At 48.5% G+C, this 12,085-nt stretch overlaps 1 protein-coding gene and 1 long non-coding RNA gene across 2 annotated transcripts; both read right to left on the reverse strand.

Annotated features, from left to right (window-relative positions):
• Positions 1-3,710: 3,710 nt before the first annotated feature.
• LOC148331415 (uncharacterized) lies at positions 3,711-7,264 on the reverse strand. The gene is made up of 2 exons (XR_015845027.1): positions 6,678-7,264; positions 3,711-5,054 (listed from the first exon to the last, which is right to left on the reverse strand). It is a non-coding gene; the product is annotated as an uncharacterized LOC148331415 (long non-coding RNA).
• A 12-nt stretch (positions 7,265-7,276) lies between these two features.
• On the reverse strand, positions 7,277-11,759 carry LOC148331416 (uncharacterized). The gene is made up of 7 exons (XM_088304207.1): positions 11,673-11,759; positions 11,189-11,458; positions 11,022-11,068; positions 10,839-10,964; positions 10,608-10,703; positions 9,990-10,012; positions 7,277-8,235 (listed from the first exon to the last, which is right to left on the reverse strand). The coding sequence occupies exons 1-7, from the start codon at positions 11,757-11,759 to the stop codon at positions 7,277-7,279; spliced, it is 1,608 nt and encodes a 535-aa protein (XP_088160333.1).
• Positions 11,760-12,085: the final 326 nt, after the last annotated feature.

Consider the following 12,085-nt stretch of genomic DNA (forward strand, 5'->3'; position numbering starts at 1 on the left):
ATGCGTGTTTTTGTGAGGAAACTGGAGTACCCGGAAGAAACCCACACAGGCACGGGGAGAACCTGCAAACTCCACACAGGAAGGCCAGAGCCGGTATCAAACCCACGACCTCTGCACTGTGAAGCTATCGTGCTTACCAGTTGGTCACAGTGCCCCCCCCTTTTTTGACTTATCATGGTTATTTTTATTTAAAAAAAATAATGAGTAAAAAGTTATACAACCTTATTTGTATTGCACATTTCACAACCGCTGCACCAAAGCACTTAACATAGAGTATAACAAAATTGGCAATAATTCAATAGCAAAGTTAGTGTAAGCAGTAATTTAAAATAAAAATTAATTTTAGTAACACATTGAAGTGAAATATGGTTTATTAATGTTGTTTTACCACATAAATGCTGCATAATAACCATTTTATACCTATATGCACGCGTTAGTAGATGTCTGTGTTTATGTGTTATGAGAATTTGCGCAGGCTGTGTCTATGTGTTGTGAGAATTTGCACAGGCTGCATCTATGTGTTATGAGAATTTGCACAGGCTGCATCTATGTGTTATGAGAATTTGCACAGGTTGTATCTATGTGTTATGAGAACGGGAATAATTGGAGAGGATTCATACAGGGCCTAAGCACCAGGAATGTCTGACTCATGTGAAAAGGTACAGTCGATAACGAAAAGGGAGTGAGGATTGGCAAAGGCCAAAGTTGTGCGAAGGGCCATGCGAACCATCAAAGCGCACTCGAACGGGAGGGGTTGGGGTGCGATATTGGCTATAAGAATGTGACGGAGGCAAAACGAAAGTAGAGTCGGCTGAGGGTTCTACGCGCAGACGCCCAGCATCGTATTTTTTGCTCGCATTACTGAGGACGCCGGGGCTCTCCGTCCTTCCAGCACACGGTAATGAGATTTATGTCTTGCATGTAATCTATGAGCTGAAATACAATTGTTGCTTGCTTGCTTGCTTGTACACTTTATACTGTGGGTTAAATAAAATGTGCCGCTTGTTTAACGCAGTGAAGTGTTTGTTGTCCATGTAAGTCGCAGACGATCCGCGATCCTGAAGTTAATAATAAGTCATAGCAATTGATCATGAGTTGTGACTATTATATTATTTGATACTCTAATTGATTGTAAGCAGTGTCTACTCAAGGGCTCACGCTTGTCTGATTGGATATAACAGACAACTTAACCCATTGTAGCCTGGCGATTGGGTATCAGTCTCGCTACTAGTCACTCTTATTGATACTGTAATTGATCGTAAGCAGTATCAGAATTGTTTCAAAACACACATACAGTAGCACTAGAAAACAGCAAAACAGTGAACAGTTTCAAGTTGTGTCGAGAGCCAAAGAATACAAAATGGCTATCGTTATTAAAATGTTCAGGCTATGATTACTGCACTTTTATCTACCTCTCTAGTTTTAGTGGGAATCAGTCATGAGTTTGGAACATGGCGGCTTCTATGAAAACATTGGCTGCGTTGTCAGCCAATGCTGTAACTCTCTTTTTGTCTTTCTCCAGGAAAGACCCAACCAAGTTAGGAGTGCTATCTTGATTATGATAATTTTCTAAGTTATTACAATACTATACAACTTTAGTTATTGTCTATTTCACAACAGCTGGGGCCGTAATAAAGCGTTTTACATATGATATATATAATATAAATTAGCAGTAAATTAGAACACTAATTAAAACACACATATACAGTAGAAAACAAAAGTGGTCTTTTGGAGAGAGATAGAGCATCTTTTGTCGCGGTTCGGAGGACCGAGAGTTGGGGAAGGAGGACCCAAGAGCGACTGTGGTAGTAGGAACAGGGTTTATTGACAGAGGAGGCGGCGAAGCGGGCCGATCGGAGAATGCGGCTGCGGGAGCGAGGATCGGCGGGCGGGCGTCGAGGCGACGAGCACCGGGAGTAGATGGCGGGCTGGTGGAGGAGCGGCGGGAGCGGCACGGAAGAGGCAGGTGAGCGGCGCGGCGGGGGGAGCGCTGGCGAGACGAACGCCGATCAGGAACTCGGAGACGGGTGCGGGTAGCTTGGGTCCGGACGGGCACAGGACGGCTGGAGGGGGAACAAAAAGGCACGGAAGTCAGACAAGCACGGGAGGCGACAAGATCAGACGAGCCGACAGCGTGTCGGGGCATGAGCCAGTACCACGGAAGGTGACGGGATAATCCGGCGTCTGGCTCCTGACGCGGCTGGGTCTTATGCTGGCGGTGATTGCCACTGATGAGCAGCAGGTGCGCAGGAGCCGACGCCCACTTTATCCGGAGGTGTGCCTGGCTGGGAAACGCCGAGAACCTGCAAGCAATCACACTCGCCAGCCCCCCCCCCAAACCCGAACCGCCACAGTACCCCCCCCTCAACGGACGCCTCCTGGCGTCCTACCCGGCTTGTCCGGGTGTAGGGCGTAGAATTCCCTGATGGGGGAGTCGTTTAGGAAGAGCTTGCGAGGGATCCACAAGCGCTCCTCAGGGCCATAACCTTCCCAATCCACCAGGTACTGGAACCCTCTACCCCGGCGCCACACATCCAACACTTTGGACACCGTGAATGCCGGGTGGTCGTCGATCATCAGGGGGGGTGGAGGGGAGACGGTCGGAGGGCTCAGAGGGCTGGAGGAAACAGGCTTGAGAAGGGAGACGTGAAAGGTGGGATGAATCTTAAGGGAGTCGGGGAGCTTGAACCGGACGGAGCACGGGTTAATTATTTTCGTGATTGGGAAGGGACCGATGAACCGGGGAGACAGCTTACGCGAATCCGTCTGCAGTGGGAGGTCGCGGGACGAGAGCCACACCATCTGGCCAGGTTTGTAGTCCGGGACCGGTGGCGGTCGGCCAAGCGCTTGTTCCTCTGCGCCGTGCGAGTGAGAGAGGCTTTCACCTCGGCCCAGACTCCTCTGATCCGGCGGAGATGCTCCTCGACGGAAGGGACGGCCACGGCGTGCTTCTGGTCACTGAACAGAGGGGGCTGATAACCGAAACAAGCCATGAAGGGTGACATACCTGTAGCGGCGCAGGAGAGGGAGTTGTGGGCGTACTCGATCCAGGGTAGGGCCTCGCTCCACGAGACCGGGTTACGGGCCACCACGCACCGAAGCGCCGCTTCCAGGTCCTGGTTGGCCCGCTCGGTCTGCCCGTTAGTCTGCGGGTGGTAGCCGGAGGAGAGACTGGCCTTGCAGAACTCTCTCCAGACCTGCGATGAGAACTGGGGGCCTCGGTCGGAAACGATGTCCACCGGAATTCCATGGAGTCTGAAAACGTGCTGTGAGAGGAGTTTGGCCGTCTCCAAGGCGGTGGGCAACTTGGGAAGGGGGATGTAATGCACGCACTTGGAGAAACGGTCGATGATGGTTAAGATGATGGTGTGCCCGTTGGAGGGAGGAAGACCGGTGACGAAATCCAGGGCAATGTGGGACCAGGGGCGACTCGGGATGGGCAGGGGACGGAGGAGGCCGGCCGGGACCGAGTGGGAGGCCTTACCGCGCGCACAGACGGAGCAAGCCAACACGAAGTCGCGGGTGTCCTTTGCCATGCGGGGCCACCAGAAATGCTGCTGGAGGAAGCGGAGGGTGCGCGCAACGCCCGGATGGCAGGTAAGCGAGGACGAGTGCCCCCATTGGAGAACCTGAGACCGCACGGTGTCAGGTTCGCCAATTTGACATATCGTGTTCGAAAGCTAAAAGGAGAGACAGACAGCTCAAGTGGAGACAGAAAGGTTAACAAAGTTTATTTGGCAACTTCATCTTCCTTCTGTTCCTCGATGCTTTTCACACATTCCCTTTTATAACATCGGGGAATCAGATTACACTCAAGGGTGGTACAGTTCGTCTTCTCAAAAGCTGGTTTGGTCCGGTTCATCATTGGTGTGTCGTCGTGGGTCGCAGCTGACTTTGACGTCAGCATCTCTTATCAGGACCTAGCACGATGTTGCTTGCTTCAGACTCACTTCTGAAGAAGTGCCACCGCCCTTCTTTTCAACATGATATGTGCACCATGTATTGAAATAAAGTTGCGTCATGGCAAATGTATAATAACCTCCAAATATTATTCTAACATTCCCCCCTGTTTATTCTACATTTGCCCCAAATATTATCATCAATGGAATTTCCAAAGATTTAATTCCATCAAATCATTAGCTTGATAGCAAATGTAAACCCCTCTATTTTTCTTTGTTTAACTTTAATGTATTTGAGCGTTTTGGATTAACGAATAGGATCTCCCAGGTAAATTCAGTCGTCGTCATCAACTTGGTCATCACTGTCTCCTCCATCACCAGCACTTCTGTAATTAATCAAAGGATATATTTCCTGTCGTTTGGAATTTGTTGGAGCGAGAGCTGTTGAGATAAGTCGGAAAAGCAAAACGCGAATGCAGGGAATACAACAACATCCATACAGTACAAGGATTGAGGTGAACATTGTTATAGAAATCATTACAGAAAATACCATATTTTTATATTTACCAAACGTTTTGTTCCACCACTCATCCCATGCAGAGGTAGTCACACCTGAGTGTTCCTTCAGCTTATGCTTCAGGGTGCGCAAGCCTGCAATGGCTCTTGTGAGGGACCCTTCCGGAGAAGTGTTGTTAGGAATGAAAGTACAACCATTGATCCCCAATCATGGCGCAAACCCCTCCTCTCTCTGCCAACAGCATGTCCACCGCGATGCGGTTTTGAAATGCCATGAGTGATGTTGCTGCCAATTGTTCTTTTGGACCAATTTTACGTCACCCCAGATGGAAGGACGACGTAGGACCAATTGTTCTTTAATAGCTATAAATCCTTCTTCAATGAAGTTCCCCAATCTTTGCACGTTATAGTGTATGTAATTTATTCGGTCCACATTCTTATTCGGTGTAATCCAAAGAAGAATGGACTCGAACCCCGCTGCGATTTGATTTACCAATTTATACTCATCTGGTACGCCCCTTGGTTGGCCAATTGCATCCAAATAAGTCATATCACCATCCCTCCAGGAAGCACTTCGTCTTTTCCTGGCGTAATAATAGGGGTATTCGTCGGCTTCAACTGCCCTTTGAATATCCCTTGCTGTGGATGGAAAAATAGACACTGGTAAGAGAAGTGACACCAATGCACAAGTTCCAACTGCGTCCTTTAATGAATCAAATAATTTAGTACCCCGCACCACCACCACACATCGCTGCGTGGCAGTAGTGTACCTGCTTGGAGTACAGTTGTCTTACACCACTTGTGTTCCTGTGAGATTAACACAAGTAAAGTTAGCCACTGCCACATCGGTAGAAAAGATAGGCTTATCTTTCGTTGCCTTAATCGCAGCGTACACATCATTCCAAGCAATGCAGTCCGCATTAGGTGTTAATTTCATCATTACTTCTAAAAGGCATGTTGATGGAAGAGCTGTTGGAATTACTCATAGTAATGGTCTCGGACACATGCATGAAACACAGCTTTTAGTGCAACCAAAACTACACAACACAAAATCTCAATTCTTTATCCACGCGAAAATCATGTCAACCGAGAGACCCCTAATAGGGTAGGGTTGAGATGACTTTTTACAATGCACAAGGTGTATGTTGCTTGGGGAAACTGTCCTCGTTTTGGGCTTATGTTTCCCTGACAATTGTGTCGAGCACAGATCATACAGGCTCTTCAAAAAATCTTTTGAGAAAAAATTAAAACCCATATGTTGTATAAAATTGGTTTGGTTTGTCTTACCATACCATCCCTCCTGTTTGACATGTGTGTCAACATGTGTCAATATTGCGAAAAATATTTTTTGGAAGAATTGTTTTTTTTTTTTTTTTTTTTTTTCCTCTGAACTGACATATATGCCATTAGTCAAAGTAGCTCCTTTTTCTAGCCATAGATTTTCTCTTGCATAAGACTTTGTTGTTGTATGTCTGCAATGATGTTGCCTCGCAGAACGTTATCTATCAGCGCACACACAGCCACACCTATGAATGGCTTGGTAGCTGCTTCTCCACCTTTTTTTTTTTTTTTTTTTTCTCTCTCTTCTCTTCGTTTTATTTTGTAAGTATTTTTGTGTACTAAGCTGACCAGTGAATTCATATTTTGTTATCCATGAGTTTAAATGTTTTACTTTTTCCGGACATTGGCTTTCTATAAATTTCTAGTCCTTACACGTCAATTGTTGTTTCGGATCCTTTTTGCTAGCTTTTTTACTGTTTGATTTCCCCATGTTTTCCTAAACTGTTCTCCAATCCCTGAACAGGCTGACAATTACTTTGTTTTAGGTAATTCCCAAGCTTCTGCTTCCCAGACAGTTGTCGGTTAAATTTCCTGTTCCAAAATGAGGTTGCAAGCCTCCATACACACTTATTCATTCACACTATTTTTCCCTTTTTATTTATTTTTTTTTTCCCCTCGTCTTTTTTTCCCCTTATTTCTCTTTTTTTTCCCTTTCAAACGCGCGTGGAGGATATACCCCTGTTATCCCCTATCAGTGTTATAGACTATCTCTGTCTCTTCACGTAACATTGACTAGTATTCTTACGGTTTTACACAGTTTTAAAGACTTACTCTGTCTAGTCCCCACAATATCCCCACGGAATTTAACTACTTACTTGCAGAGGAGTCCGCCCTCCTTTTAACGCAGAATTTAACTACGTACCCCTTCAAATGCCCACATTTATCACACTCATTCATCACATTCGGACTTCACACACTCACCCAAGATGAGCTGAACGTCTCTCTCCGCAGCCTCCCTTCAACTTTCAGCATCCAGTAGCAAAGTCGAGGACCAGGTCCAAAAAAAGAAAGAATCCTCATCTTGTCGTGGCCACGATTGTCCCCGGTCGTCGGCTTCGCCCCTGGACGCCTCCAGTATGTTGGGTTCACGGCTCTGAAGGACCAATTTTATGTCAGGTTCGCCAATTTGACATATCGTGTTCGAAAGCTAAAAGGAGAGACAGACAGCTCAAGTGGAGACAGAAAGGTTAACAAAGTTTATTTGGCAACTTCATCTTCCTTCTGTTCCTCGATGCTTTTCACACATTCCCTTTTATAACATCGGGGAATCAGATTACACTCAAGGGTGGTACAGTTCGTCTTCTCAAAAGCTGGTTTGGTCCGGTTCATCATTGGTGTGTCGTCGTGGGTCGCAGCTGACTTTGACGTCAGCATCTCTTATCAGGACCTAGCACGATGTTGCTTGCTTCAGACTCACTTCTGAAGAAGTGCCACCGCCCTTCTTTTCAACATGATATGTGCACCATGTATTGAAATAAAGTTGCGTCATGGCAAATGTATAATAACCTCCAAATATTATTCTAACACACGGCATCGGGTACGTACAGGCGGTCGGAGGGGTCTGGCCGGGGGTCCGGTTGTTTCTGCTGGGCCTCTCGGACGATCCGCTCGACTTCCCAGGCGGCTGCTCCCAGGAGGCAGGAGGAGGGCAGGATGGGCTCGGGTGCGTCTGGGCTGGCGGGAGACGAAAACAGGCGGGAGAGGGCATCAGCCTTACCGTTGTTGGAGCCGGGTCGGAAGGAGAGGGTGAAATTGAAGCGACTCAGGAAGAGGTTCCAGCGAGCCTGGCGGGGGTTCAACCTCTTGGCGGACTGTAGGTAGGCCAGGTTCTTATGGTCGGTCCACACCGGGAAGGGGGTCGTGGTACCCTCGAGCCAATGTCGCCACTCTTGGAGGGCCCACACCACCGCTAGCAGTTCCCGATTTCCGACATCGTAGTTCCGTTCTGCCGGAGACAGGCGCCTGGAAAAGAAGGCACAGGGGTGGACCTTCTGGGTTACGGGATCCCGTTGGGAGAGAACGGCTCCCGCCCCGGTGTCGGAGGCGTCCACCTCGATGATGAATTGTTGCGAGGGGTCGGGGTATTTGAGCACCGGGGCACTGGTAAAGGCCTCTTTGAGATGGGCAAAGGCTTGGGATGCCGCCGGAGTCCACTGGAAAGGGGTGGCTGTGGAGGTGAGCGCGGTGAGAGGGCTGGCTACCTTGCTGTAGTCCCGGATGAAGCGGCGGTAGAAATTGGCGAACCCCAAGAAGCGCTGTAGCTCCTTGCGAGTCGCGGGCGTGGGCCACTCCACCACGGCTCGGATCTTGGCGGGGTCTGGCTGGAGTTGCCCCTGGGCGATGATGTAGCCCAGGAAGGGCACCAAGGGGACATGGAATTCGCACTTCTCGGGCTTGACGAACAGCCGGTTCTCCTGGAGGCGCTGGAGTACCAAACGGACGTGTCGGCGGTGATCGTCAAAGACAATACCCACCCAAACTCACACCTGTTCGACCTGTTGCCCTCTGGCAGGCGCTACAGATGCATCAAATCAAGGACCAATAGACTGAGAAACAGTTTCTTTCCGAGAGCCATCTCCATACTGAACTCTCACACACACACGAGACCACCCTAACCTTGCAAAACAGCATTGTGATGAGACGCCGAGAACCTGCAAGCAATCACACTCGCCAGGCCCCCCCCCAAACCCGAACCGCCACATCTTTTTTGCTCAGTGGGACATAGATGTGGCTGTCATCCGCATAGCAATGGAAGGAAATAACATGTTTTCGTACGATGGTACCTAGGGGCAGCAAGAACAACGAAAACAGCGAGGGCTCCAAAACAGAGCCCTGTGGAACCCCATACCTCAGAGGGGCAGAACGGGACTCAGTGCAAAGTAGGCAAACACAAAAGTTCCTGTCAGCCAAATGGGATCTAAACCACTCAAGAGCGCAACCAATAATGCCTCCATGATGCTGTAAACAAGTCAGAAGAATATTGGGATCCATTGTGTCGAACGCTGAAGTTATCCTCCCGGCAAATGACACTGGAGACTATGTGTGTCCTGTCTGGTTGGATCTATCATTGAAAACTCGTAGCAAGATTGACTATGCTATGTATCTTCTTGAAACCTGACTGGAAAACTTTGATAACATTGTGTTTATCCAAGAGAGATTTTAACTGCATGTGGACTTCTTTTTACAGAATTTTAGAAATAAAAGGCAGTCTGGAAACTGTCAGGGATCGCCTTACGGCGAGGAGGAGGTGGACCCAAAGGCGAGGAGGCTGGGATAGGTGTAACTTAAAGGGAATTTATTGAAAGGGTCAAACAAGGACAAAACACGTGGCAGGATGCAAAATAACAAAGGCAACTAAACGTGACTCAACTGGAACCAGGACAAGGAACAAAACGAGACGGGAACAAACTAAGCGGACAGGGACAGGTGACAAGGGCTGGGAGCATGAACGAGAGCGGGAGCAAGAGCTGGAACGATGACAAGAGCATGAACGGGAACGAGACGTGGTCGTGACAGTCCGTAAGTAGCGGCAATGACCCCACACTGCGTTGTCGGTATGGGAAGCTTAAATAGTCCGGTCGTTAGGGAGCAGATGGGGATCAGGTGTGACGGTTAACAGGGAACAGGTGCGTGGCTGGTGAGGACGAGACGGCTGAGAGGGAAACGCCCCTACACAGCTGACCAAACAAAAACAGAAAAGCACATGGTAGGAAGGAGGGAAGAAAATAACAACAAAACACTGACATGCCCGGCAAGGGTCATGACAGAAACTGGTCGAAAATTTGACAGCACGTCTGCCAAAATGGTGAGAAAAGCAGATATGATTTTAGATTTTTTTACACATGGATGCACATCGTGTAACAAGGTTGTCTCCGATTGAGGTTACATTTATGGGAAGGGTTCTTGTAGTTTACCTGCATATACGCACTTTGCACGCACCAATTTCATGTTGGAACCCCATCAAGTCTATTTCTGCTTCCACACAGTCAAGCAAGTTTGAGCTTCGACTGCCCTGATTTTAATGGGAATGGGGTGGACCCACTTCACTTTTCATCTTTTTTTATTAACTTCATATCATAAGCTGGCCTTGTGCAGTGGACACATCCTGTCAACTATGCTATGACCAATTCTCACCCAAATTAAAGGGGGGTCTGATGATATATAAAAATATTAGAACGGAACTCGCATTATTTTTTCATTTTCTTCAAGTTATAAACTTGGCTTGACACATACCATCAGCAGTTCTGTGACCGATTCTGATAAAAATTTATGTGGAGGTTGTCAAAGATATAATAATCATCCATTCTTCAATCCATTATCTACCACTTATCCAGGGTCGGGTCGCGGAGGCAGCAGCATCAGCAGGGAAGCCCAGACTTCCCTCTTCCAAGCCATGTCTTCTGCCAAGGCGTGTCCTGACCAGCTGGCAAACATCTCACCAGCGTGTACTGGGTTGTCCCCAGGGCCTCTGCGCTCACCTGGGAGGCGTCCAGGAGGAATCCTAACCTCATATGGCTCCTCTCATCATGGAGGAGCAGTGACTCGACTCTGAGTGCCACTCAGTTGAGCGAGCTTCTGACCCTACCTCTAAGGGAGAGCCCGGACACCCTTAGGAGGAAATTCCCTTTGGATGCTTGTATCCGGGATCTTGTTCTTTCTGTCACAACTCACAGCTCGTGACCATAGATTGACCGGTAAACCTTCTTCAGCACGACAGACCAACATCGATCTGCCTGTCGATCTAAGGCACATTCCTATCCTAACTCGTGAACAAGACATCTCCACTCCTCCACTGGTTAATTATGCACTGCTTCCCCCTTATGAGACACGAGATGGTGGACCAGAATTTACCCGAAGCCGTTTTCCACGGCCTCGCCGAACTCTTCGCACGTCTGAGTTTTTGCCTGAGTGACCGCCAAAGTTGCACTCTTCTTGGCCGGCCGGAATCTGTGTTAGGTGCGCCCAGAGTCCCAGGCCACAGGCCAATAAAAACACATTAGGACTCTTTCATTCATTTGACAGCATCCCTTATCGTGTCCACCAGTGGTTTCAGTTATTGCCGCCATGATAGGCGCTTAGCACCTTACAGCCACAGCTCTGATCGTACGTCTCTTCCCAGTCACACCCTTCCAGGCATCATCGTCATTGGCTACATGAACATTGACGTCACGGAACATAACCATGGAGTCCCCCAGGAGGAACGCTGTCCTGCACACCCTCCAAGAACTCCAAAATGGCACAAAAAAGAGTCAGGAACTGTCCCACCAATCCCGAGGTGTAGGGAGGTTACCCTCTCGTCCACTGGGGTGAACCTTAAAGTACAGGCGCCAAGTTGGGGGTCAATAAGTATCCACACACCTGCTTAGCCTTTTTGACCTTGCCCAAGATGTGCGTGATTGCGAGTCAGACTATATTTATTTGGAGCTTTCTACCTCACACACAAGCTCGGGCTCCTTCCCTGCCAATGAGGTCACATTCCATGTCGCAAGTAGGTGGGAATCGGACTGCCAAGGTCCCAGCCATTTGGTGCTGCCCAGCTCACAGGCTTCCCAATCCCTTTGACCCCTTCCACAAGTGGTGAGCCAATGGGAAAGGTGCGCCACATTGCCTTTTTGGGCTGTGCCCGCCCGGGCCCTATAGTTGCAGGCCCAGCCACTCTGGACTTGCTCGCGAGCCTGGCTCCAGAGGCGAGCCCCAGTGACCTGCACCCGGGCAAGGGAAAATGCCATCCACTTATTTTAATCAAGGGTCTCTAATTATCATATTTGGAAAATATTAAAATAAAACCCACAATATTTTTAATTTACTTAATTTCGGTAGCCTGCCTTGTAGAGTGGGCACATTGCGTCAGCCTCCCTCCGCCTTAGGGTGGGGACTGTTGTTTGTGCCTATGCACCAAACAGTAGTCCAGAGTACCCGACCTTTTTGGAGTCTTTGGAGGGTGTGCTGGAGAGTGCTCCCCCTGGGGAAGTCCTCGTTCTGCTGGGGGATTTGGACCTGCATGAGGAACGTCCCCCTATCTCCAACCCCCCCGCACCCGATCTGAACCAGAGTGGTGTTTTGTTACTGGACTTCTGCGGTCGTCATGGATTGTCCATAACAAACCATGTTCAAAATTCAGGGCGTCTTGCCATCTGTTCATCTGTTCCGGCTGAAACATACCTTATTTAACTGATCAGCTCATAAACAATCACCAAAGAAGCTTGATAATGATTCTGATCATTTGAATAAGGTTTGTTGCAGAAGGGAAAGAAACAAAACAGACAGGACATTGAGGACTAGACAGGACACAGATTGGTGAAATGCAAGGATGTAAGCACATTAAAAGG

Source organism: Idiotropiscis lumnitzeri, chromosome 9 (assembly GCF_059441095.1).
Source record: "Idiotropiscis lumnitzeri isolate Australia: NSW breed Sydney's pygmy pipehorse chromosome 9, RoL_Ilum_1.0, whole genome shotgun sequence".
NCBI lineage: Eukaryota > Metazoa > Chordata > Actinopteri > Syngnathiformes > Syngnathidae > Idiotropiscis > Idiotropiscis lumnitzeri.